The following is a 26,554-nucleotide window of genomic DNA, read 5'->3' as shown; positions in this document are numbered from 1 at the left end:
ATGCTTGGTTGGTGCCTGCTGCTGCAGGGTGACTACTCCTTAGTCACAAGGGAGAAATCTTGAGAAGAGTCTTGAGTTCCTTCTTGTAGAAAGTTGGTTCAGGATTCAAAGATGATCTGATTTGGAAGGGGGCCAGTTCCTACCTTTATCCTGCAAAAAGGGGCTGGCACGCGACTAAGTCCTGCCCTATGGGTGGGACTAGGAGGGGGGTGGTTACACCCCTCTCCTTTGGCGGGCTTTCCCCAGGCCAGGGGCTGGAGTGCCCCTGGAACTGGTTTCAGCCGGCCTATGCACAGTGAGCACCGGGGTGCCACTTGCAGTCGCCTTCCTCTAAAGCCCTGCCTACCTAGAATACACAAAACCCTGTCTGGGGCGGTGCTGGCACCGCCCCTGGCAGGAAACCCTTTGTCCTTGCCTCCTGTGCTGGGAGGACTCCCAGCAGCAGGAGGGCAGCCTTGTGTCTCGGTGGCAGCATCCATCTTGTGGAGCTGAGGCTATGTCTGACTTTAACCGGGGTTACAGGTTACATACATGTCGTGTCCCTCTAGAAGGGTGGAATGCTAACCCCGTCGCCAGAATTGGCGAGGGGTTAGTATTCCAATTCGTATGACACCTTACTCGACATGTTTTGATAAAGCGATACCAGAGTTGGCATATAACCGCGAGGATTATAATGCACTTAAGAGTATATGGTATGCGATATCATGGAAACGGCTAAGGGATGGATCCCGAAAGCCGCAGACAGGCCCAGCTCATGCCAGAGCACTATCTCACACGATTGCAAGCACTCTGCCTTCAGGATTGTCAAGGCCTGCCATAGGAGTGACTGATAGGAGATCTGTGTGTCCATTTTTAGGGTTAGATGAACAAGTTACTTACCTTCGGTAACGATATATCTGTAAGAAACAGTAGTTAGTATTAGATTCCTTACCTTAGAATATCCCCAGGCGTCAGTCTGGATCCGGAAACTTTTGCGTAGCAGTACCCCTGCGCGTCGGTAGGCGTCGTCTGCAGGCGTCCCCTGCGGCTCCGCGTCGTCGGCGTCGTGCGCCGTGATGACGTCGCTGGAGTATATAGACGCCGCCTCCGCGCGCTGACGTCAGTTCTTTGCACACAGCTTTTCCGCGCCAGAACACGCAGAGCCATGTGAGAACTAACACTGGTGCCATTTGAAACTAGGGCCCTGAAAGGGATGTCCTTAACCCTAGGTATCAGTTCGCAGAACGGGGAGGACGGGTGGGGCGGTAAGGAATCTAATACTAACTACTGTTTCTTACAGATATATCGTTACCGAAGGTAAGTAACTTGTTTATCTGAAAGAAACAGGTTAGTATTAGATTCCTTACCTTAGAATAGATACCCCAGCAATACCAACCCCGGCGGTGGGTCTGCGAACCAATACAAACCTACACCAGAAAGTCCTGGAGGACCGAACGGCCAAAGAAGCCATCCCTCCGGACTTGACTGTCCAGGCAGTAGTGCCTCGCAAAGGTGTGCAGCGAGGCCCACGTAGCCGCCTGGCAAATGTCCTGCAAAGGGACTCCCCGGCCCAGGGCAGTAGTAGCCGCCGTGGCCCGAGTGGAATGGGCCCTCAGCCCAACAGGAGGCTCCTTCCGAGCCAAAGAATAGCATGCTTTGATGCACAGGACGACCCACCGAGAGATGGTTCGTTTCTGTACCGCCCTTCCCTTCTTCTCACCCACGTAGCCAACAAACAGTTGGTCATCCACCCGGAACTGGCGTGTGCGATCCATATAAAATGAAAGCGCACGTTTTGGGTCCAGACGATGGAGCCGCTCTTCATCCTTTGAAGGATGCGGAGGCGGGAAGAAGGAGGGTAAGGTGATGGACTGCCCGATGTGAAAAGCAGAAACTACTTTGGGCAGGAAAGAAGGCCTAGTCCTAAGAACCACCTTGTCAGGATGGACGGACAAGAAAGGAGGTTTAACAGAAAGAGCCTGGAGCTCACTCACTCTCCTGGCAGAGGTGATGGCAACCAGGAAGGCCGTCTTTAAAGTGAGAAGACGGAGAGGACAGGAATGAAGCGGCTCAAAGGGAGCGCACATCAAGAATGTCAGAACCAGGTTCAAGTCCCACTGAGGCATCACGAACGGAACCGGAGGATACATGTGCGTGATGCCTTTCAAGAATCTCAGTACAATAGGGGACTTGAATAAAGATGGCTGATCAGGTAGCCTTAAGAAGGCGGAAAGGGCAGAAAGGTAGCCCTTGATAGTGCCCAGAGCAGAGCCCTGCTGGGCAAGAGAAAGAAGGAAGAGGAGAACCTCGGAAAGAGGGGCAGAAAGGGGATCCACAGCCTTTGCTGTGCACCATGCCACAAATCTGTTCCACCGGCAGGCGTATACCGACTTTGTGGAGGGACGCCTGGCTGCCAGAATCACATCACAGACCTCAGGAGGCAAGTCGAATGGCCTCAACTGTCGCCGCTCAATCTCCACGCATGGAGGTGGAGGCTGGACAGGTTCGGGTGGAGGACCGTCCCTTGCTGCTGCGACAGAAGGTCCTCCTGAAGGGGCAGGCGGATCGAGGGACCGACTGACATGCTGAGTAGCTCGGGATACCAGTATCTTCGAGCCCAGTCCGGAGCCACAAGGATAACTTGGGCCCGGTCGCGCCTGATCTTCTTCAGCACTCTGGGCAGAAGTGGTATAGGCGGAAAGGCGTACAACAGACCGCAGCTCCACTCGCGCCGAAAGGCGTCGCCGAGCGAGTGCCGTCTTGGAAACTCCAACGCGCAGAACTGATGACATTGCGCGTTCTCTTCTGTGGCGAATAGATCTAACCAAGGCTCTCCCCATTGCTGAAAGAGGCCGTTCGCCACGTCCGAGTTCAGACGCCATTCGTGATCCACCGAGCACCGACGGCTGAGTTCGTCCGCCCTGGCGTTCAGAGAACCTGCCAGGTGTTGAACCGTCAGAGTCACGCCCTGACGTTCCAGCCACTGCCAGAGGCGCAGAGCCTCCTGGCAAAGGGTCCACGACCCCATACCGCCCTGCTTGTTGCAGTACCACATGGCGGTGGTGTTGTCCGTGAACACCTGCACTACACTCCCGTTGACAAAGGGGAGGAATGCCTTCAGTGCTAGGCGAATCGCCCGCAGCTCCAACATGTTGATATGGAGCCGGGACTCCGCCGGAGACCAGATGCCTCTGATCTCCGCCTCTCCCAAGTGGCCTCCCCAGCCCTGGAGGGACGCGTCCGTCACAACTACGTGCTCCGGTTGGGGAAGGGAGAGGGATCTGCCTCTGACCCAATCGCGGTCCGTAAGCCACCACTGCAACTGTCTCGCAGTGCCCTCCGAGATCAGGACATGGTCGGACAGGTTGCCCTGATGCTGGGCCCACTGAAACTTCAGGTCCCACTGCAGAGCCCGCATCCGCCACCTGGCGTGATGCACCAGTAGGATGCAGGAGGCCATCAGGCCCAGAAGCCGCAGCGTCAACCTGACCGAAACCCGGGATAACGGCTGAAAGATGGGAATCAGAGCCTGAATATCCCGGACCCGCCGTTCCGGAGGATAAACCCGAAACTGCGCCGAGTCGAGAACCGCTCCGATGAAAAGGAGCTTTTGAGAGGGACACGTGTGATTTCGGTACATTGATGGAAAACCCCAGCTCGTGCAGGAGGTCTGCCGTCATCTGAAGGTGGTGGACGACTGTTTGGGGCGAGCCCGCCTTCAACAACCAGTCGTCGAGGTAGGGGAAGACCGAAACCCCTAACCGGCGCAGATGAGCTGCGACCACCGCCATCACTTTCGTGAACACCCGTGGGGCGCTGGTAAGGCCGAACGGGAGCACGATAAACTGAAAGTGCTCCTGGCCTACCGTGAACCGCAGGTAACGCCGGTGGGCCGGCAGGAAGGGGATGTGAAAATACGCATCCTGCAAGTCCAACGCTACCATCCAGTCTTGTGGGTCTAGAGCAGCCAAGACCTGAGCCAAAGTCAACATCTTGAACTTCTCCTTCCGGAGGAAGCCGTTGACGTTCCGTAGGTCCAAGATAGGACGGAGGTCTCCTTTGTCCTTCTTGGGCACCAGAAAGTAGTGGGAGTAGCAACCACACCCTACTTCTGGCCCAGGAACGCGCTCGATGGCCCCCTTGGCCAAGAGGGCCGTAACTTCCTCCCGCAGAAGTGTCAAGTGGTCCCCCGACACACGGTGGTTCTGCGGTGGCATGGCTGGAGGAGTGGACTCGAAGGGGAGGGAGTAGCCCTTTCGGACGAGCTGCAGCACCCACCTGTCCGATGTAATCGCGCGCCAGCGGGAGTGGTGATGGCGAACCCTGCCACCCACTGGCGTCACGTGAGCCCGAAAGCTCGGACTAGGAAGATTTGGAGGCTGCAGCGGGGGAGGTGTGGACTGACCTCGCCGCTGCCCTCTACCGCCACCACGGCGGAATCCACGGCCGCCACCGCGCTGGGGAGCGTTCTGCGGCGCGTGGCTGGCAGCACGCGTGGGACCACCCCTTCCTTGGCCACGAAAGGGGCGAAACGAACCCTGCTGCTGGCGCTGGGTCGAAAGACCCAAGGACTTGGCCGTGACCCTGGAGTCCTTGAAGCGCTCAAGCGCGTTGTCCGCCTTGTCACCGAACAGGCGACTGCCATCGAAGGGCATGTCCATGAGGGCAGTCTGGACATCCGGCGAGAAGTTGGCGGATCTCAGCCAAGCATGGCGACGAATCGCCACCGTCGTGGACATAGCCCGTCCCAGCGAGTCGGTCGTGTCAAGACCACACCTAATCGAATACCTCGCCGCGTCCCGGCCTTCAACCAAGGCCTGGTTGAGCTTGTCCCGCACCTCCTGCGGGCACTGCGGCAGACACTCCGCGACCGTGTCCCACAGAGAGTGGGTGTAGCGGCCCAAGAGGCATGCGGTATTACAAGACCGCAGTCCAGCACTCAAAGACGAAAAGACCTTCTTGCCAAATTGGTCATATCGCTTCGATTCCCGATCGGGCGGAGCCGACGGGAATGCGGACTGGGAAGTGGAGGCCTGGATCACCAGACTCTCCGGGGAGGGATGGGTGGAAAGGAAGGCAGGGTCGTCCGAACACGGACGGTGACGCCTGGCAACGTTCCGGTCAACCGGTGCACCGGAAGCGGGCCTGGACCAGGTGCCCAAAAGGACATCCGTCAGGGCCTCATTAAATGGTAGCAGAGGCTCCTGTGGGCACGACTGCGGTTTAAATACTTCGGTGAGGATGTTAGGTTTCACCTTAGCGACGGGGAGCTCAAGGCGTAAAGCCTTGGCAGCCCTCATCAGGACCACCGAATAGGCAGCCCCCGCCTCCGACGCCACAGGGGAAGGCGAGACAAACCCAGGGTTGGGCGACTCGTCCAGACCACTGGCCTCACCTAAGTCACCTACCCAGTCCACGTCATACTGGCAGGCTCGTGACAAAGGGTCCTCAGACCCCTCCCAACCCTCTCCATATTCGTCCTCATCGCCATAGGACGAGTCGACGATATAAACCGGCTCCTCGGAGCCAATGGCCCCCAACGGCGCCGGACTCGGCGTCGGACGATGCCGGTCCGACTCCGCGTCAGGAGTCAGAGAGGGATCGGGGGTGGCGCCGCGTGGCGCCGGGGACCCGACGCCGGCCGGAACCGACGGCGGAGTCACGGCGCCGCGCGGAGGCGGCACCACGGGTTGCCCCAATGGAATCGGCGCCGGGGAGGCCGGAGGACCAGCCGGCGACGACCCTGAAGGGCCCCACGGCCCCGCGGCCGGAGCCGCCGGCGGCGCCGGGGCCGGAGCACTCGGCGGCGTCGGGGCAGGAGCACCCGAACCGCTCGGGCTCCCAGACAGGACCGACGGGCCCGCAGGCGCCGTAGGCCCCGCCGGAGGAGACATCGCCCTCATAGCCATGAGGAACTCCTCAATCTCCTCGCGCGACGCGCCTTCCCCAGGGACCGACGGGTATGGGGCAGACGGCGTCGGCGACCCACGTGGGGCCACCCGAACCCCCGGCCGCATCACGCGGGCGTCGGGGGGAGTCGGGGGTACGATGATGACGCCCCGACCTCTTGTGTCCCTTACCTGATGAACCGGAGGAATGGTGGCGACTCCCGGAGCGCTCATGGCGGCTCCGCGATCGCTCCCTCGACCTCCGACCGGACCGGGACCGCTCTCGACGCGGGGCCGACACTCGGAGTTCGAGCAGCTTGCGGGACCGCTCCCGCCTAGCTTTACCTGTCAAGGCCCGGCAGTCGACGCAAGACTCGACGTCGTGGTCCGCGCCCAGACACCGGAGGCAGAGTCGATGGTGGTCGGTGACCGACATCATTCGGTCGCACCCGTCGCAACTCTTAAACCCGGGCATCCTACCGGCACCTTGAAGAAGAGTTAAGTTAACAAAACTAGGTCAAAAGACCGGAGTACTGCTCTTCGGATCTGCGCTAACTGGCGCGGAAAAAAGAAGAACTGACGTCAGCGCGCGGAGGCGGCGTCTATATACTCCAGCGACGTCATCACGGCGCACGACGCCGACGACGCGGAGCCGCAGGGGACGCCTGCAGACGACGCCTACCGACGCACAGGGGTACTGCTACGCAAAAGTTTCCGGATCCAGACTGACGCCTGGGGATATTCTAAGGTAAGGAATCTAATACTAACCTGTTTCTTTCAGACAGAGGTATACTATATCTAAAGCAAAGGGTGATTACACCACCTTGCCCCAGTTGTCAAGCAGCCAGTTGTGTCAGATTTGGATGGCCAGCCAGGGGTGGCATAATACATGCTGCAGCCCCTGGTAGGTCCTGGGTACACCTATGCCCTGGGTACCTAAGGTACACTGTACAGGGACTGATAAGGTGACTCAGTATCGAATTTAGATATGTACCTAAGGTACATGGAATCCATTTTACAGAGAGAGCAGTAGGCCTGGGGTCCTGAATAGCAGGGCCCCAGGTCAACTAAGTCAGAAAACCAGCAAAACACCAGGCAAAAAAGTTGGGGGCAACCATAGTCAGGGATCTACCTTCCTACATAACCCCCCCCCCCCCAAACGAAAGGAGATAAGGCTATCCTTGCCAGGTAAGCCTATATTGCCTGAGTGGCCATATAAGGAAGTACCAGCACTGGCATGGTTACCCCCTATCTCATGGTCCACTAAGCAATCCCTCACCCTAAGGGTATCTGAGGGTCTCCACCATAGGGAATCTCTACCTGTGGTGTGTTTTGGCAAAGGAAAAGGCTGGTGCTGAAATGGAGTGCTGAAGTGAGGCTCCACTAATTTTGGGCTCAGCTTCCTCCAATCATTTTCCACCATAGAGGCCTTTCTTTCCAAGACTGAGTTGTTTTGGGCTCTCAGGGTCAACCTCTGGCTACCTACAGCTGGAGGTTGGGTCCCTCTGTTTGGCTTACTGGAGGGACAGGTCAGGTTTGGGGCCCTCAGGTCCCAGGTTTGGCTGTGCCCAACAGTGTCCATCTGTGGGAGGTCCCTAACTAAATTTAAGGGGGATCCCTCAGGAGTTGATTTTATTTTCACTTGGCTAGGACTACTAGCTTCAGTGCCCTTAATCTGCTGATTGGGGAATTCTTTTGGACAGGGGGCCCTTTGGGGTCCAACACTGGCCTCCCTGACCTCTACAGCCCTGGGCTGACTGAGGCAGGGTAGCGAGGGGCAGGTTACCTGCTCCAGACTGGGTCCCACCTTGGAAGGGTCCACTGACATCAGGGGTTCTGCCAGGCTAGGCCTGACTACCTCTGTGGCAGTTTCTTCACAAGGGGTCAGATCAGTTCCCTGAGGAGGCTGACCCTTTCCTAAAGTCTGGTGGGAGGGAGATTTCTCTTCCTCCTCAATGCTCTCTGTCTGAGTGGAGTGATCCATAGTTTCAGGCTTCACAACACTATCATCTGTCTGAGTTTGATCTGTGGCCATCACAACTCTCCCAACCTTTTCAGGAGGGGGCTCAGTTTGGGTATGGGCTGTGACCATCACAGCCTTGACAACCTGTTCTGGGAAGGAAGTTGTCTGAGATTGGGCTGTGACTGGCACAGCCCTCCTGACCTGTTCAGGGAGGACATCTTGGACTGGGGCTGTGGCTATCACTGCCCCACTAACCTTACCATGGATGTTTACCATTTTAAAATGGGTTTCTTGCTCTACTTCAGCCCAGGCTGAGAGCTCTAAATCATTCCCCAGTAGGCAATCTACAGGCAAGTTTGGTGACACTGCCACTCTCTTGTGGCCAGTGACACCTCCCCAGCTGAGATTGACCACTGCCATGGGATGATCTCTCTGTACTCCATCAATATTGGTCACCTGGTATGTGGCACCAGGTAAAAGTTGCCTCGAGGGGACTAGACTCTCAGTCACCATAGTGATGCTAGCCCCTGTGTCTCTATAGGCCTCAACTTTTATACCATTGATGAGGGGCTCCTGTCTGTACTTGCCCAAAATGTTGGGACAAGTTGTGAAGTTGGCAAACCCCATGCCAGTCTCACAGACAAGAGTATCTAAGTTTGGGGACCTGGTTAGGCCAGAGTCCCCAGGAACTCCCAAAGTAAATGCACCCAAATTCTTGGGGGCACTCCCACCACCTGGGGGATTACTACTAATAGTAACAGGAGGTTTGGGAATGTTACTTGGGGGTATGTTCTCCTTATTGTTATTCGTTGGGCAACTGCTGTCAGTTTTCAAATGACCCACCTGTTTACAGGGATAACAATAAGGTTTCTTCTGGTTATTAGAAGGATTCTGGGACCCACCCCCCTCAGAGGATTTTTGGGGCCCTGATGTGGTTTGATCTGGAGATTTATTCCCACCCTTCTCTTGAGGCTTGGTTGATTCCTTTTTCTGGTCACCACCTTGGTTCTTGGGCCTAATCCTGGTTCTGACCCATTTGTCTGCCCTCTTACCCAATTCTTGTGGAGAGGTCAGATCAGAGTCTACCAGGTGCTGGTGTAATAACTGGTTCTGACAATTATTTAAGACTTGCTCTCTCATAATAAGATTATACAATCCTGTGAAGTCAGTAACCTTGCTACCCAGTAGCCAGCCTTCCAAAGCCTTAGTGGCACAATCAACAAAGTCAGCCCAATCCTGAGACTGAGTTTTCTGGGTATCCCTGAACAGCAACCTGTACTGCTCAGTGGTTAAGCCAAACCCATCAACCAGTGCATTTTTCAGGACCTGGTAATTGTTAGCATCCTCCACTCTTGTAGTGAGGAGCTTATCTCTACCTTTACCATCAAAGGAGAGCCACAGTATAGCTGCCCACTGACTCTGGGGAATGCACTGCACAGTGCAGGCCCTCTCCAAAGCAGCCATCCATTTCTGGATGTCATCCCCTTGTTTAAAGGGGGGCACTATCTTTGTCAGGTGTTTAGTATCTAAACCCTTCTCTTTTTCTCTTGGGAGATTGCTGCCACCAGTGGGAGCTAACCCACTCATCTGCTGCTCTCTAGCAAAGGCAAGCTTCTCTTTGGCCAGGGCAAGTTCTTCCCTTTCAATCCTCAGTTTAGCTTGTCTCATCCTTGCTTCATGCTCTCTTCTCTGAGGGGAAGTCAATCTCCTCTGGGGAGAGTTCCTTCTCCCCTGAGAGGAGGCATTAGAGTGCAGAGATCTAATGGAGTCCCTAGAAAGAGATCTATCTCTCCTAACTCCAAGGTTAGGCCTACTTAGGGTCAGTACTGGGGGTCCCCCAGATCCTAGCCCAAGCAAGTCTATGTTGGCCCTAGTTAGCCTTCTGACTACCTCAAGACCTTTGTCTACCTCATCCCCAGAGAGCTCCTCAGGGTCCTCCTCCTCAACTGAATTTACAGTGTTGTGGAGGTCTGGATCACCAAGGTGCCCTTCTAAGGCTGGCATATTCCCATCTCCCTGAGATGCTTTCCTAGCATCATAAGTCTCTAAGAGACCTAACAGAAAGGGAGTGGTGGGGTTAGACCCCTGTTTCAATTTCCTGGAGGTACACAAGTGTCTCAACTCCTGGAAATTGAGAGCTGCATATCTTGAGTTGACCTGTGGAGGGTCAATAACCACAAGGGGAGTCTCTGAAGACTCTCCATGGGTAGACATGCTTTTCTAGTGAGGTGTAAGTGGTGCACTTACCTACACTATATGTTTACCTACTGATCCCTTGCTAGAGTTGTAGTTTAGGGTGTGCTATGCCCTAGGAGCTACAACAGCTGGTTCAGTAGTACTCAGAGTATTCTAAGCTAAGTTATATGTACCTTTAGTACTTATGTGATCTTTCACAAGATATTCTTAGGATATGTGTGGTAAAACAACAGCAAGCTCAAATCCCAACCGCTGCTCACCAATGTGAGAAGTTGGCCTGATATGCAGTGCTCACTATTCTAGTGATCACTATGTATCAGTCCAAACAACCCTTATTGATGATTGGTTGTAAGTCAACCTTATAGACCAGCTATCCTAGTAGCATGGATACGAGCAGTCTAAGGCTAAGACTCTAGAGGGCGTGTTAAGCCAGCTGTTTTACCATCACATTACCCCTTGAACACCAAGTGAAAGGACACCACACAAGTTGTTATGAAAATAAATGTATATTTATTTCTAACAAGTCTACCCTGAACTCTTTATGAGTCAGGGAGCTAAGCACAATACAAAACTCTTAAGAAAATACTTTAAGTCGCACAATTTACACAAATGCCCGAGGGGCACGAAAAACCATATATTACAAAAGTGGAATGCGAATTACTAGCAGGTAAGTAACTATTCTCATAGACTTTAGAAACGCTAATCCTACAATGCTAAACACTTAGATTAGTTGCAGGAGGCCTGTGGACGTCGTGTGCAGAGTGGGAACTCTCACGCGTAAGGCGGGAAAAAGTCTATGGAAGCTAGAACTCACAAAGTTACTGTTCTCGGGCGAACCCGACTAGCTGGGACGAAAACGGGAGTGGATCCGAACACTTGGAGTGTTGGACTATGCTGGGGCGGCAATTGCAAAAAACAACAAGTGATGGACTGAATGTGGATCAATGTCACACACTCCCCCAGTCAAAAGATCTGGGCCCAAATCCATCGTTTTTTTGCACTCCACACCACCCTGGGTCAGATAATGGCTTTATGCAAATCAGCTCTGACCCTGTTGCCCCATGGGAACAGTCCAGTCCGAACTACAACAGCCATATCTTTCCCAGACCGGAATCAAGCATCCGAGGACCGGACCGGTTTCGAGGTAACACCTCTCTTCAGCCCGGCTAGCTTGACTCCAAGTGGTGTGGAGTGCCTGGGACCCACGTCTGGGCATCCCCAGCGCACTTAGGGCGGCAATTGCAAAAAACAACAAGTGATGGACTGAATGTGGATCAATGTCACACACTCCCCCAGTCAAAAGATCTGGGCCCAAATCCATCGTTTTTTTGCACTCCACACCACCCTGGGTCAGATAATGGCTTTATGCAAATCAGCTCTGACCCTGTTGCCCCATGGGAACAGTCCAGTCCGAACTACAACAGCCATATCTTTCCCAGACCGGTCCGGTCCTCGGATGCTTGATTCCGTTCTGGGAAGGACATGGCTTTTGTAGTTCGGACTGGACTGTTCCCATGAGGCAACAGGGTCAGAGCTGATTTGCATATCGCCATTGTCTAACCCAGGGTGGTGTGGAGTGCAAAAAAACGATGGATTTGGGCCCAGATCTTTTGACTGGGGGAGTGTGTGACATTGATCCACATTCAGTCCATCACTTGTTGTTTTTGCAATTGCCGCCCTATGCTGGGGCACCGGAGTGCTGGATTTAACTAGCCCAGGGGCTGCGGCTGCATAGGGTTCAAGTTGCGTCGGAAACCCACGTTGACGGACCAGGAGCCTGAAGAAGAAGTTGCTGGCAGGCGGCCAGTGAAGAAAAGTTTGAAGAGATCCAAGCCTGGATCAGGGAAGGAGAAAACCTGAAAGCAGAGGGGACCAAGTTCTTGAATCACTAGCCAGTGATTAAGTGGGCACCAGGATGGCACCGGGCGAAGTCACCGCAGTCAGGTGAGTGGGCGCTGCTGGGCTCTGCAGTCTCTCGGACCAGGAGGCGTTGTCGGCGACCAGGATGGAGGTGCGAGCTGTCCCACGAAGGTTCTTGCTGTCGACGTCGCTGGACCCAGGATTGGGCAACAAGTCTTGGCAAATGCAAGGCCCACGCGGTGGCCCTAAAATGGCGTCTTGAGTGGACCAGGAGGGTCCAGGGTGCTCCTCTTTTGGAGGGGAGCACGGGCTAGTCTGGAGCAACCAGACCAGCAGTGTTAGTTGTCGTGGAGCGTCGTGAGGGGGCCACTAGCCAACGGGCAAGCGACCTGGACAACGTGGTGAACAGCAAAAAGCAGAAGGGCCCCACGCCGATCTCGTGGATGCAGGGGGGCTGGACTTCGGTGCTGGAGCTGCTCAGGGTCGGGGCTTCTCTTACCCCAAGGCACTCAGTCGAGGGTCACTCAGGCGTCGTGCTGGACAAGCGTCGTGCAGTTCTGAAGATGGCCGGTCCCTCGAGGTCTCGTCACACCCACGGATCACAGCTGGGCTGATGATGTAGGTTGAGGTCAGAGGTGCCAGGGAAGCCGGTTCTCGTCGTGCTGGAGCCGTCTTGATCCGAAGGAGAGACTGGCAACAAACCGCGATGCTTGGTTGGTGCCTGCTGCTGCAGGGTGACTACTCCTTAGTCACAAGGGAGAAATCGTGAGAAGAGTCTTGAGTTCCTTCTTGTAGAAAGTTGGTTCAGGATTCAAAGATGATCTGATTTGGAAGGGGGCCAGTTCCTACCTTTATCCTGCAAAAAGGGGCTGGCACGCGACTAAGTCCTGCCCTATGGGTGGGACTAGGAGGGGGGTGGTTACACCCCTCTCCTTTGGCGGGCTTTCCCCAGGCCAGGGGCTGGAGTGCCCCTGGAACTGGTTTCAGCCGGCCTATGCACAGTGAGCACCGGGGTGCCACTTGCAGTCACCTTCCTCTAAAGCCCTGCCTACCTAGAATACACAAAACCCTGTCTGGGACGGTGCTGGCACCGCCCCTGGCAGGAAACCCTTTGTCCTTGCCTCCTGTGCTGGGAGGACTCCCAGCAGCAGGAGGGCAGCCTTGTGTCTCGGTGGCAGCATCCATCTTGTGGAGCTGAGGCTATGTCTGACTTTAACCGGGGTTACAGGTTACATACATGTTGTGTCCCTCTAGAAGGGTGGAATGCTAACCCCGTCGCCAGAATTGGCGAGGGGTTAGTATTCCAATTCGTATGACACCTTACTCGACATGTTTTGATAAAGCGATACCAGAGTTGGCATATAACCGCGAGGATTATAATGCACTTAAGAGTATATGGTATGCGATATCATGGAAACGGCTAAGGGATGGATCCCGAAAGCCGCAGACAGGCCCAGCTCATGCCAGAGCACTATCTCACACGATTCCAAGCACTCTGCCTTCAGGATTGTCAAGGCCTGCCATAGGAGTGACTGATAGGAGATCTGTGTGTCCATTTTTAGGGTTAGATATAGGTATACTATATCTAAAGCAAAGGGTGATTACACCACCTTGCCCCAGCTGTCAAGCAGCCAGTTGTGTCAGATTTGGATGGCCAGCCAGGGGTGGCATAATACATGCTGCAGCCCCTGGTAGGTCCTGGGTACACCTATGCCCTGGGTACCTAAGGTACACTGTACAGGAACTGATAAGGTGACTCAGTATCCAATTTAGATATGTACCTAAGGTACATGGAATCCATTTTACAGAGAGAGCAGTAGGCCTGGGGTCCTGAATAGCAGGGCCCCAGGTCAACTAAGTCAGAAAACCATCAAAACACCAGGCAAAAAAGTTGGGGGCAACCATAGTCAGGGATCTACCTTCCTACAAGGACACAATCCACCTCGAGATGGACTGCTTAGAGGTCGCAAGACCCGTCCTGACTGATCCATAATTGATAAACAATTGGTCCGACCTACTAATATCTTTGGTTTTATCCAGATAAAATTTCAACACCCTCCTAACATCCAGGTAATGTAACGACCTTTCCGCTGGAGATGAAGGATTCTGAAAAAACGTAGGCAAAGTTATAGTCTGGTTGACATGAAAATCAGAAATAACCTTGGGAAGAAATTTAGGGTGAGTACGCATAACAACCGTAGCAGCGTGAAATACAGTATAAGGTTCTTGGCAACACAACGCCTGAATTTCACTCACCCTGCGGGCCGATGTAATGGCCACGAGGAACGCCGCCTTCCAGGACAGGTGCTGCAACGAAGCCTTATGAATAGGTTCAAAAGGCTCCTTCATCAATCTGGACAGCACCACATTCAATTCCCATGAAGGCGAAGGAAGCCGGACAGGAGGAAACACTTTCTTCAACCCTTCCATAAAGTCTTTGATCACAGGGATCTGGAAGAAGGAAGTCTGTGAAGGGCATTTCCTGTAGGCAGTCAATGCAGCCAGATGAACCTTAATGGAATGGACATTAAGGCCAGACTGCGCCAGATGTAGAAGATAAGGAAGGATGACATCTTCCTTACATGTCGTCGGGTCATAGTTCTTGGACTTGCACCAGATGCAAAACCTCTTCCACTTGTAAGCATAAGAAGTCCTAGTGGAAGGTCGCTTAGCCTCCTTCAGTATGTCCATGCAATCTTCTGGGAGATTAAGATGGCCATATTGCACTATCTCAGGAGCCATGCCGCCAAACTCAAAGACAAGAGGTTGGGGTGCAACATCTGCCCCCCGAATTTCGTGAGAAGGTCCGGCCTGCATGGCAGCTTCATGTGAGGAAGGAGAGACCGGTGAAGCAGGTCCGTGAACCACCACTGTCTGGGCCATTCCGGGGCAATCAGTATCATCCGCGCCCTGGACTGGGACAGCTTGATGAGAACCGTCGATATCAGGGGAATGGGTGGAAAAGCGTACAGAAAGCTGTTCGACCAGTTGATCCATAATGCATTCCCCAGCGTCCCCGGCTGGTAGTACCTGGAGGCGAAGTCTCGGCATTTGCTGTTTTCTGCGGTGGCGAACAGATCTACGTCTGGAGTTCCCCACCTTGCGAAGACTTCTCCTAGTACTTCGTCGTTTATGACCCATTCGTGGTTTTCCTGAATCAGTCTGCTCAGTGCGTCCGCCTGAACCTTCTGCACACCTGGCAGATGGGTGGCAGTTATCGTCGGTCCTCGGGCCAGAAGCCAGTGCCAGATCGCCTGCGCCTCGTGCGACAGGGTGCGCGATCTCGAGCCCCCCTGCTTGTTGAGGTAATACATCGTGGTTGTATTGTCCGTCTGTACAAGCAGAGAGTTGGTCTGGAAGGACGGGAGAAAGACCTTCAGTGCCAAATGAACAGCTCTGAGTTCCAGGACATTGATGTGGTACGTGGACTCCGTCGGGGACCACGTCCCTTGAATCTGTAGGTCTCCGGAGTGCGCTCCCCAGCCCTGGAGAGAAGCATCAGTCACGATAGTCTGTGTGGGAATGTCCTTGTGGAAGGGAACCCCTCTGAGGAGATTCTCCGCTGAACACCACCACTTCAGAGATTGAAGAGCATGCAGAGATAGTCGTATCTTGTCGTCCCAAGACCCTCTCCTCTGATCCCACTGATCCTCCAAGCACTCCTGCAGAGGTCTCATGTGCAGCCTCGCGTGTGGCGTCAGGAAGATACAAGAGGCCATCGATCCCAGTAGAGAAGACACCGTCCTCACTGTTGTAGATGGAGTGGTCAAAAGAGCCTGAGCCTTCCGAAGGAGTGATAATCGCCGCTCCTCCGAAGGAGACACGCTTGCTGACAGCGTATTGATGGTGGCTCCCAAGTACTGAATGCACTGGACCGGAGTCGGGACCGACTTGGACATGTTGTTGTGCAACCCCAGCTTGTTCAAGAGAACGCACGTCTTCTGGAAGTGCGCTTGAGCTTCCGAGAAGGAGGAGGCCTTGATCAACCAATCGTCCAGGTACGGGTAGACAAACACCTTGTTCTTCCTCAGGTGCGCTGCTACCACTGCCATGCACTTCGAGAAAGTCCTGGGCGCAGACTTCAGCCCGAATGGCAGAACCGTGTACTGATAGTGATTGGTGCCGACTTGAAACCGCAGGAATTTCCTGTGTTTGTGTGCAATGGGCACATGGAAGTAAGCATCCTGTAGGTCTATTGCACATAGCCAGTCTCCCTGTTGCAACGGAGGATAAATCTGATGCAACGACAGCATGCAAAACTTCTCCCTGCGAATCCACTTGTTCGCCTGTCGCAAGTCTAGAATGGGCCTGAACTCGTTCTTGTCCTTCTTGCGAACCAGAAAGAACCGGGAGTACAGACCTCTTCCTCTTTGAGACAGAGGTACGTCTTCTATCGCCCTTTTCCGTAACAGGATATCGGCCTCCACCTGGAGCTCGCGTAGTTGATACTGCGAGCTGACCGGAGGAATAGATGGAGGAGGGCTGGTGAAGCGAAGACAGTTTCCATCGCAAACAATATTCAGCAGCCACTTGTCCAGAGTAATTTTTCTCCACTCTGCCAGAAAAAATTGAACGCTTCCCCCCCACCGGAGCGGGTAACGGACGAGGGGGAAGTAACCGCTCAGGGTCGAGACCCGGCCGGGCCCCTGTTCGCTGTAGAGGACTGTTGTCCACCTCTACCCTTCTGGCGCTTCTGGAAGGGTCTCCGGAACTGCTGCTGTTGTTGTTGCTGCTGCTGTCCCGAAGACTGTCCTCGTCCTTTTCCCTGGGCACCGAACCGTCTCTGAAACGGGCGGTAGGACTTCTTTTCTTTGGGCTTTTCCAAGCCCACAGCCGTCAGGGTCTCCGCCTCCGACTTCATGCGGGCCATCTCATCATCGGCATGCTTTCCGAACAGTGTTTCTCCGGAAAAGGGCAGATTGGCCACCCGCTGCTGGGCCTCCGGCTTGAGTGACGTGAGCCTGAGCCAAGCATGGCGGCGCTGGTTGATCCCGTGACAGTAGCCATGGGCCGCCAAAGCGAGATATCCGCAGCCGCGCTGATGACCTGGTTCGAAACCAGCATCCCTTCCTTAAGTGTTTCTAGGAAGTCCTCCCTCTTGTCTCGTGGCAGAAGGTCCGTGAACTGTTCTAGGGAGTCCCACAGGGCACGGCCGTACCGCCCCAGCAATGCCAAATCGCTGGAGGCTTTCATGGTCGTGGAAGAAGTCCCACAAGCCTTCCTTCCAGCCGAATCAATCCATCGGCTTTCTTTATCAGGCGGCACGGTGGAGGACGGGGAGGTAGAGTGTAACTTCCTGGCCGCCGTCACTATAACGGAGTCGGGTACTGGGTCCATCCGCAGGAAGGCCGGGTCCGAATCCGGTGCTCTGTACTTCTTCAGAAGTCGGGAGGGAGCGGCCTTCACAACCGCAGGCGTAAGGAACAGCTCCTCCGCAGGTTCGACCAATCCTGGCACCAACGGCAGTAGATGTTTCTTGTGAAGTGTCTCGAATATCACGGACATCGTAGGTGTAGGAGCCGTCACCGTGATGCCCAATATCGTAGCCCCCCTCAGGAGAACCTCCTGGAACGTGCTGATGTCGTCCACCGGGGACACCTTTGTCTCCGGGGAGTCCGATAAGGTAGGCGAATATGAGCGAGTCCTGGAGGAGTCTGTACGGGACCTGGATCCTCGCCTCCTATGGCGATGCCTAGATCTAGTGGAGGATCTGTGCCGACTCCTCGATCTTCCTCTCCGTCCGGAGCATGACCGCGATTTCCTAGGCCTCGGACGATCCGCCGGTTTCCCCGGAGCGGGCGTCCTGGGTTTGGACGGGGCCTGAGGCTTAGGAGTCCCTTTGGGCGGGGTCGGAAGCCTGGGCAACGAGACCGACCTCGGAGGAACCGGGGGAGGCCTATCTGGCACCTGAGGTCGAGGTACAGGTGGAGGCAGCGGAGGCAAAGGAGGAGGGGTCGGAGCCCTCGGAGGGAGACCCCTCGGCAAAGGAGGCGGAGGCGTAACATGCCTCTGTGACGGAGTATACACCTCGGAGTATACCGAGCCCGGTGATCCGCCATCCTTTCCAGACCTGGACTTTGGCGAGCCTCCCACAGCATCAGGCCTCTCACCAGCTTCTTCGACGTCGAAGAACGGTGACCAGACGGCAAGCGGAGGCCCCTCGTCGTCGAGCGTCCCTTCCTCGGCGTCGACCGTCTTCCATGCCTCGACGGCGACCTCGACCTCTTGTGTTTCGACGACGACCTCTTGTGTCTCGACGATGACCTCTTGTGTCTCGACGACGACTTCTTGCGCCTTGACGACGACCTCTTGCACCTCGACGGCGACCTCGTCCGCCTCGACGGCGACCTCTTCCGCCTCGACGGCGACTTCGTCCACCTCGACGGCGACTTCGTCCACCTCGACGGCGACCTCTTCCGCCTCGACGGCGGACTCGACGACGAGGATCCCCTCGACGACGATCGTTTCCTTTTCGCCGACGGCGAACGACGGTGTCGCTTCGACGTCGATCACTCGACGTCGACACCGACGATGATGACGACGAAATCGTCAAAGGAGACTTCGACGGCGGTCTGTGTAATTCCCTCGACGCCGACCGTCGACGTCGCTTCGACCCAGAGCCCTGGGGAGATGGGGAACAGACCGTCGTCATCCCTCTCGATGTCGTAGTCAGTGCCACTGACCCAGACGGAGAATGGGAACGTTCGCTGGTCTTCCTGCCCCTGGGGAGCCCCCCAGAGGCCTCAGCATTGGCAGAAGAAGCCCCTCCAGACCCAACTTGCGCCTTCAGCCTTCTGTCCTCGAGGCCCTGAAGCCTGATCTTCTGTCTTTCCTTCAGGGTCCTGCCAGAGAAGCCCTGACAAATCACACACTCCTCTGGGACATGGGAAGAGGGAAGGCAGAGGATACACAAATCATGGGGATCTGATTTGGCCATCTTCCTGGAGCACTCCGGGCATTTGTCAAATAATGCAGGCATATTTGACATCAAAAAGGAGCAAAAACCAAGAAGAACAGCACTAAAGTACTTTAGAAGCATTAAATATCAAAATAGTGAAAAATCACCAAGAAAACCCTTGAAAAGGGAGAGCTCAATGCTCCAGGGTCCTGCTTGCAGGAGCCGGAAAAAAGAACTGAAAGTAAAAGGGACCTGCAGTGCATTCTGGGATACTGTGAAGTTCTGGAAGGTTCTCTTAAAGGCACAGTATCCTGTTCTGAGCCACATAACGGCAGCCTATGGGGCTTGTCTGTCCAGGTCCTCCTCTCTATCATTCCAGAGGGTTTTTGCTGCTGAAGCAAGGGAAATCTGTACAGGCTTTGCTGTTTTGTGGATTTTTTTGGTGGAATTTCTAGTTGAAGTACTGGACAGTGTAGCCTATTTTATAAGCTGCATTATCTGTCTTTAATTCTCTCTTAAGTGTCCGTGCAGGTCTGCATTTTTCGACACTTTAAGAGATTATTTTTGATTGCTCCGGGGTCCACGCACATAGGCGGGACTATTCACTAGATTATGACTATACACAGAGATCCCCTACTACAGAATTAATTTATTGAGATAAAAGAACAATTTCCACATTACTCGTGAGACTGGGGTCCAAGGGCAATGCTTTAAGGAAATCTATTAAATATTCTCTTGTCCATTCATTAACTTCAGTAGTGACTTGCTCCGCTATGGTCAATTATACAGCCAAGAATCTATCCCTATAGGGCACGGTTTGCTTAAATCTAGGTTAGACTAAGGCACGTTGAAGTAAAAATCCAAGTTGACCCTTTGAAAAGCTGTAGTCTGCAGGTGGTGCAGTATCGCCTGTAGCAAACAGGCCTTGAGGAGTCAGTTTTCCAGGTACGGGAACAAAGGTCCCCGAAGTTAGTTTGAACGGGAGGATCACAAACTGGTTGTGTGTGGAACCTACCACAACAATTCCCATGATCCATCTCCACAAGAAGCGATATCAGTGCATTTCGCATCATCCATTTGACATAACTTCCTGCCTTCTCCCTACTTCAGTCAACTCTTCAGGACATCCCTTTGCCTGGGCGTCCCTAGTAAAGTGAAGACACAGACAAGGGCATAGCCTGTGGGGGCCAGTTAAGGCCAGGAAGGACCTTGTGGACCTCTGTTCCACTATGATCACGTGGCTTCCCAAGCACCCCATACTGCCAGATCCCACAATCACACCCAGATCTAGATCACCAAATCACTCGCATAGCATTTGCCCAACACCTAGACCCAACCTCGTACACATCCCATTAACTATCACCCATATCCAACCTACTGAACACACATTCCACCTCATGCTCATTGACGCTCACTCTGCATCACTCCATGCACCAAACATTGCAAACATCATAATCTGTCACAATCTTGACGCTCTCTTCATCACAGAAACAGACATCCTAGACCTTTTTCTTTCCACAGGATACAGCATCCATCTAGAGGACCACGAACATAAGAGAGGAGGTCTCACTGTTATTCATAGTCCTCCTGTCCTGCATCCTAGCCAAACAAGTTACACTCAACGCCATAGAGCTGCCAAAGTGCGATTTACCCACTCTTTTTTTCAAAACTCAGACTGCCAACTTCCATCTCATTTGTAGACATCCCGGGCAGAAAATGGCTTTAATGATGAATTCTCAGATCTCTCTGCCACCTCATCCATCTGACAAGCCCACAGTACCCTCCTGGTTATGACTTCAACCTCATCACCACACTAAAGGTGGTATAGCATGTCACAAAACCAATACACTCTCAGGCCACATCCTCGACCATGTCTTCTCAACATCACCAACAATCCAATGAAAACCACTCCTACTCATTGACTGTACAGACAACTTTCCCATCCCTATCTTCCTGCTCACCGTTCTACCAGTAAACAAAGGTCAACAAAAAGAGAAGACAAAACCTTCAGATCAATCAAAGAATTTTCTACAGACAACTTAATGCTTGAACTCCTGACTCACCATATCAAAAAACAAAACAAGTGCATTACCTTCCAGCAATCGACCAGACTCCTACGTTCCGCCTCCCTCTTCCTCGCAGACACCCCCCAAATCTGCTGAGGTAACAGCGGAGGACGCTTGTTCCCACACCTGGTAGCCAAAGCTTTGAACAACTTTCCCCTGCACCTCAGGAACACCCCATCTCTCCAGCAATTCAGGAAAGCACTCAAGACCTGGCTGTTCAAATGAACAGAGCACCAAGAAGCAGCTAGCAACACAGTGCCTTGAGACCCACATGGGTGATTTGCTGTGTTTTACAAATCTTAGGTTGATTGATCAATCTCCTGCACGACTACTAGTCTGACTTCAGATAATACTGCAGCATAGAGACCACAACCTTACATTTCACAGTCTATGCCCTCCTGACCACAGAGGGAGATGACCCCTAACTCCTGATATTGCTTGGCCTCTCAGCTGCTTTCGACACAGTCGACCATCCAATACTCATACACACCCCTAGAGTCTTGAATGGGATTCACCAGCAATGTTCTTTCTTTGATCTCCTCCTAACTTTTCAACTGACACCAGATTGTTCACGTGGTACCTCCATGTCCCAAAAGATCACCATTGCCTACAAAGTCCCCCAGGGTTCCATTCTGTCCCAGTTATCTTCAACTTCTACATGGAGCCAGTTGGCGCTCTAATCACAGAAGACAGCAGGATTGACTAATATTTTATTATTTTTATTTGTAGAGTTTTTATAGGGCGAAATTGACCAAAGCCTATTAGAGCACTGTACATAGAGAAAACCCCTATTAGGTTACATACTATTTTAGTGTCAGAGCACTATAAAGAGAATATCCAATGCCTGCTACATTACGTCTAGTATCTAGACTATACAGCATAAAAACAGAAGGAAATGCCTGTCCACTTACTCGGGTGGCTGTGCGCAATCGGCAATACAAGAACACTATAGTTCGCTACAAAGTACCCCATGTATGAAGTTGTCAAGGCATCCATCCTGGTCTAGACAATTATAAAAGCCACCAATAGTTATTCTCGATCGAAGATGGACATTTTTTCAAATTATCAAAATGCGGAGGATGTTGAAACACGTACAATACAATACTGACTAGGGTACAGTGGATTGCGCACAGAGGTGATCCCGAAGAACGGTTTCAAACTGGAGCGCCACAAACCACGTCTGAACCTGATGGCGGAAAGAAAACAATCCAACAATAGAGCATATGCCCATGCACACTATCACCGAAAGGAGGAGTCACCTTAAAGCGTGACTGAAAAAAACTTCGTCGAACAAAAGCAACTTGCAAACATCTGGACTCAACATTAGATGGCAGGAGTATGCAAAGCATGTGTATCTACAGCACACACGCCTCAAACACATCTTTATTGCTACCCTTCTCAATGGCTGTCATTTTATCTATCTAAGCAGGATGGAAGGCAAACTGGACCTGCTACGGTCCAAACCTGTAAAAATGGATCGAACACTGATACCTTCAGTGGAAGCATTAGTTTTCTGAGCCTTCAATAGGACCTGTTAGGCAGTCTACAAACTGGCTGCACAGAGCCTTCTCTCCAACGGGATTGCATCCTTGACCTTACCCAAGATAGTAGAAAATATACAAAGTTATGAGAACCAGCAAGCTTAGGAACCGGACTGCCTTCGCATGGGAGCTGGGTGAAAGAAAGAAATGATGCCCATGCTATAGCCCACCTTGTATCATAGTAGTAAAACATACCTCCTCCAGACACATCTAGGACTGCAGTAACAAAACAGAGCAGGATACACAACAAAACCAACCTGCCTACTCTATTATATTATCAATGGTGTCACTCATCGATCATCGATATACACTAGCAGGTCGAAACTGAGCCCTGCGATTCAAAAATAAATACAGTCCCAAAGATATGTTTATAAGAGAACATCAATTTATTCAGTGGTAGTTTTACGTTCACAAATATTCTATATACATGCTAATGGACAAATGTAGTCATCAATATATAGACCAAATTTAGACAAAATCAGTTATTTGAGACTACCTACATTAAAAAAATCAGTAAATATGCTCTCTCCGGGAACCTCCTACTCACACCCCATACACTTTCACACCTACCATGCATACTAACACACCTCATTCACAAGACATGGGTCCCCAGCAATATATCGCAGACGAGCCAAGACAAATTAAAATCAAACACATTTAGAAGCCCTAGAGACCAGCAGAAAAAATATCTATGCAAAAACTAATATCAGATAAACATAATATTTTCAATAGTACGGTGATGAAATGCACATTGATGATATATGTACAGGTATGGATTCCCTAGAAAGAAAAACACTCAAGTGAATACTTTCAATTTACTGGATGGTTTCACATATTACAGATGGAATCTTCAAGCGGTTCTGTTTATTTTATCAACAGAATCCCGGGGTCTTTGGATTCAATTCTCAGCTCTCTGAGAACTGAATAAATTGATGTTTTTTTAATTTATATAATATTTTTGGAACTATTCGTTTTTGAATCACAGGGCTAGCGCATATAGATCGAGGAGCGACACCATTGCTGTATAATAGAGTAGGCAGGTTGGTGTTGTGTACTTCCCCTGCTTCTGCCTCGCTATACCGTTACCAGGGGCCTTAATTTTTCTTTCAACCAAAACCGTAGAGAGTAGGGGAGGAATTTCATTAGGAGCACTATATGGCATCTGCGCCGCTTATACAACATTTACAACCTCAATGGACCGGTAGGCACTAGCACAAGTGAAGCACCTTGAGTGCTACCTACAGGCAGATGTTTTAAGCGTATTGGTATGCCCTTACTGTGGTGTACAACATTTCTTAGAAACATGTACGGAAGGCTCACTAAGGGGTCATATTGCTGCTGCAGTAAAAAGTCATCGGCGTCTGTTAGCTGTTAAAATTGCATTATGGGAGGTGCATGCCTAGGGTATGCAAGATTAAAAGAGAAGTGGCAGTGGAAGAAATGTGGTAATAACGATGTTGCCTTCATAACCTACTGAACTTGGTCAACATGTTTCAGGCCCTGTATGGAGCAGAACCCATACCCAGACTTTCTTCAGGACGTTGAGACCCTCACCATTGGCCTAGAATCTACTACTGTTGGATCTAGAAAAAGAGGCATATAGACCGCCTTGTCTGTGGATGAAATCTCAGATTATCCTGGAGAGGAAATTACAGCACAAATCACAGGACATTAAAAACATTGCTTTAACATTATGATATTACTGCATTTCCTTTTACCGAAGCTTTACACCTCAAACTGGGTACACAGCAAACTGTGTGTGCAAAGGCTCACTCACCTAAACCTGGTATGCCTCACGTATCAGGAGACAAGGGAAGTAAGCACCGCTGCCTACCCTGTGCTATACAATGTAGGCGCTGCAGTGTGTCAACCTATAATATTTTATTTTTACAAGAATACATAAAGTACGTTCACAGGTAACTTCTATATTACAATTGCCTGTTTCTTCCGTACCCTTTATGTGAAGGTTTCTTGGGATAGTTGAGGAATACTCATTTGGCTCTTACTTGACTGTGGTGTTCGTTCAAAGCGGAGTACCATAATAGTCTCTCTTGTTAATGTGCTGAACGAGGCTATTGCTGTAGTCTGGGGCCCATTCTTCAATGTACAGACTATGGGTGTGTTTACTGATCCAGAGACCGGTATAAAGTGGGCATATATGTCTCCTTGCTTCGCGTCTGACATGTTCACGTGTACTGATGCATTTCGGACTGCCTCAATGAACTGACGCCACCTCAATGGGGCCATCAAGGACTTCAGAGTTCGTGGAGGTTACCAAGCTGTGCCAGAGATCACACGTTGATAATAAATCCTCTCCATAAGTATCCACGGAATTTAGCGCGGCAAAAACAAACCTTTTGCCTGTGCAAAGGTGCAGATACCACTCCGTCACCCGACAGACCTAAGGGTAAGACTGCACAACGATCGTCCCCAGACACAGCCCAGTGCACATTCTATCCACAGAAAGCCCCCATCCACCCACCCCAGCTTTGACTTTGCCAGTTCTTGCGTCTTTCATACCTGTGGGTATGTGACCCGGCTCCGGTACTCGTAGGTCCTCTTCGTGTAGCAAACGCGCTGCCAAAGGATGTCATAGTCACAGACAAAAACCTAAGGAGAGAAAAGAAACATCAATTATCAGACCGTGCTATTGTCCAGAATAGCATAAAAAGCTTAAGAGGAAAGGAGACCTCAGGACTGGGAAAGGATACAGATGCAGCCACCTAACTGTGCAATGCCTTCTGCCAAAGGACAACATAGAACTGAGCAAAACTATACATCTTAGAACAACTTTGCCCCACTCTTGTGTCACTACTAGAAGGACCAGGTCCACATGCAGTTGGGCTCCTTACAAGGACAGTCGTAGAACCATGGCTGTGTCTAGACGGCACTGCTTATCCATTAATCAATAAAGCGGACTTGAAATATTCCCCGTTATGTTGAGTAGTCTTTCTTCTTTCGGCATAATTACATTGCAAAATTCAAATATTAAACTGCCTGGATACTTTTAGGAATTTGATTAAAGCAAATCTTTAGTGGTAATCCAAGGCTCGATTTGGCTTCTCTATAAACCAGTAAGAGACCTTATATGATCACTCACGGCGTAGTGCGGCAGAAGCCTTTTTACTGTTTGCCACCATTTGGTGATCCAAATGTACATATGAACGACAACAAATACTGCAAAAGTTAAACTCACTTTAGAGAGAGACCAACCCTCTGGTTATCAACTCCTTCAGTTATGTGTGGGGAGTCCAGTCATTGTAAAGAACCGGGGAAGGTGTACCCATTCCCACCCAGTCTACTGTATCTCCATAAAGGATGAGTTGTACAACTAAAGGAGCTGAAGGGTTAGGTGCCGTATTGATAACACGGAATGCAATGACATTACTTACCTGTTAATATATCAGGTCTGCTGTTGTCTAGAGGTGGGAGAAGACGTGAGCATTTTGAACTTCTCCTTCCGGAGAAAGCAGTTGAGGGCCCAGAGGTCTAGAATAGGACGCAGGCCTTTGACCTTTTTGAGCACCAGGGAGTAGCAGGAATAGCAACCACAACCTATTTCTGGTGCAGGGACCCGCTCAATAGGCTCCCTTAGCAAAGAGAGCTGAGAATTACTGGCAGAGAAGTGCCAAATGATCCTCTGACATGTGATCGAAAGACAGTGGCATAGACTGAGGGGTAGTCTCGAAGGGGAGGGAGTAGCCCCTTCGGACTATTTGCAAAACCCACCTGTTCGACGTGATGGATTGCCAGTGGGGGAGGTGATGGCGAATCCTGCGGCCCACTGGCCATTGATGGGCAAGAAATGTCGGTCTAGGAGGGTTGGGAGACTTAGGGGGATGGACTGGCCCGCCCCCTGGCTACCAGACACGCGAGGTCGCTGAGTCCCACGTCCGCGGCCAAGCAGAAACTGGGCAGCTTGCGTGAACCTGTGGTGGGAGTGGCTGGGCAACCCTTCTGTAGCCACGAAAGGGGCGAAAAGCAGACTGGAATGGTCGGGAAGGCACAGCGAGGCCCAAAGATCTGGCCGTGGCACAAGAATCTTTAAAGCGCTCGAGCGCCTAGTCCACCAGGGCACCAGAAAGAGGACAGCCATCAAAGGGCATGTCCAGCAAAGTTGACTGGACATCCCCCGAAAAGCCAGATGTCCTCAACCAGGCGTA

At 52.0% G+C, this 26,554-nt stretch overlaps 1 protein-coding gene across 1 annotated transcript in view; it reads right to left on the bottom strand.

Annotated features, from left to right (window-relative positions):
• Nucleotides 1-26,554, bottom strand: part of LOC144798760 (polyamine-transporting ATPase 13A3-like) — a 376,171-nt gene that overhangs the window by 9,223 nt on the left and 340,394 nt on the right. Inside the window, exon 32 of the mRNA XM_078669780.1 lies at nucleotides 24,912-25,001. Within this exon, the coding sequence (XP_078525906.1) occupies nucleotides 24,912-25,001 (90 nt within the window). The remainder of the gene's footprint in view (nucleotides 1-24,911; nucleotides 25,002-26,554) is intronic.

This window comes from Lissotriton helveticus, chromosome 12, assembly GCF_964261635.1.
Source record: "Lissotriton helveticus chromosome 12, aLisHel1.1, whole genome shotgun sequence".
In the NCBI taxonomy this organism is placed as follows: Eukaryota; Metazoa; Chordata; class Amphibia; order Caudata; family Salamandridae; genus Lissotriton; species Lissotriton helveticus.
Note: the sequence above shows the minus strand (reverse complement) of the source record. Positions and strands in the feature narration are given on the sequence as shown.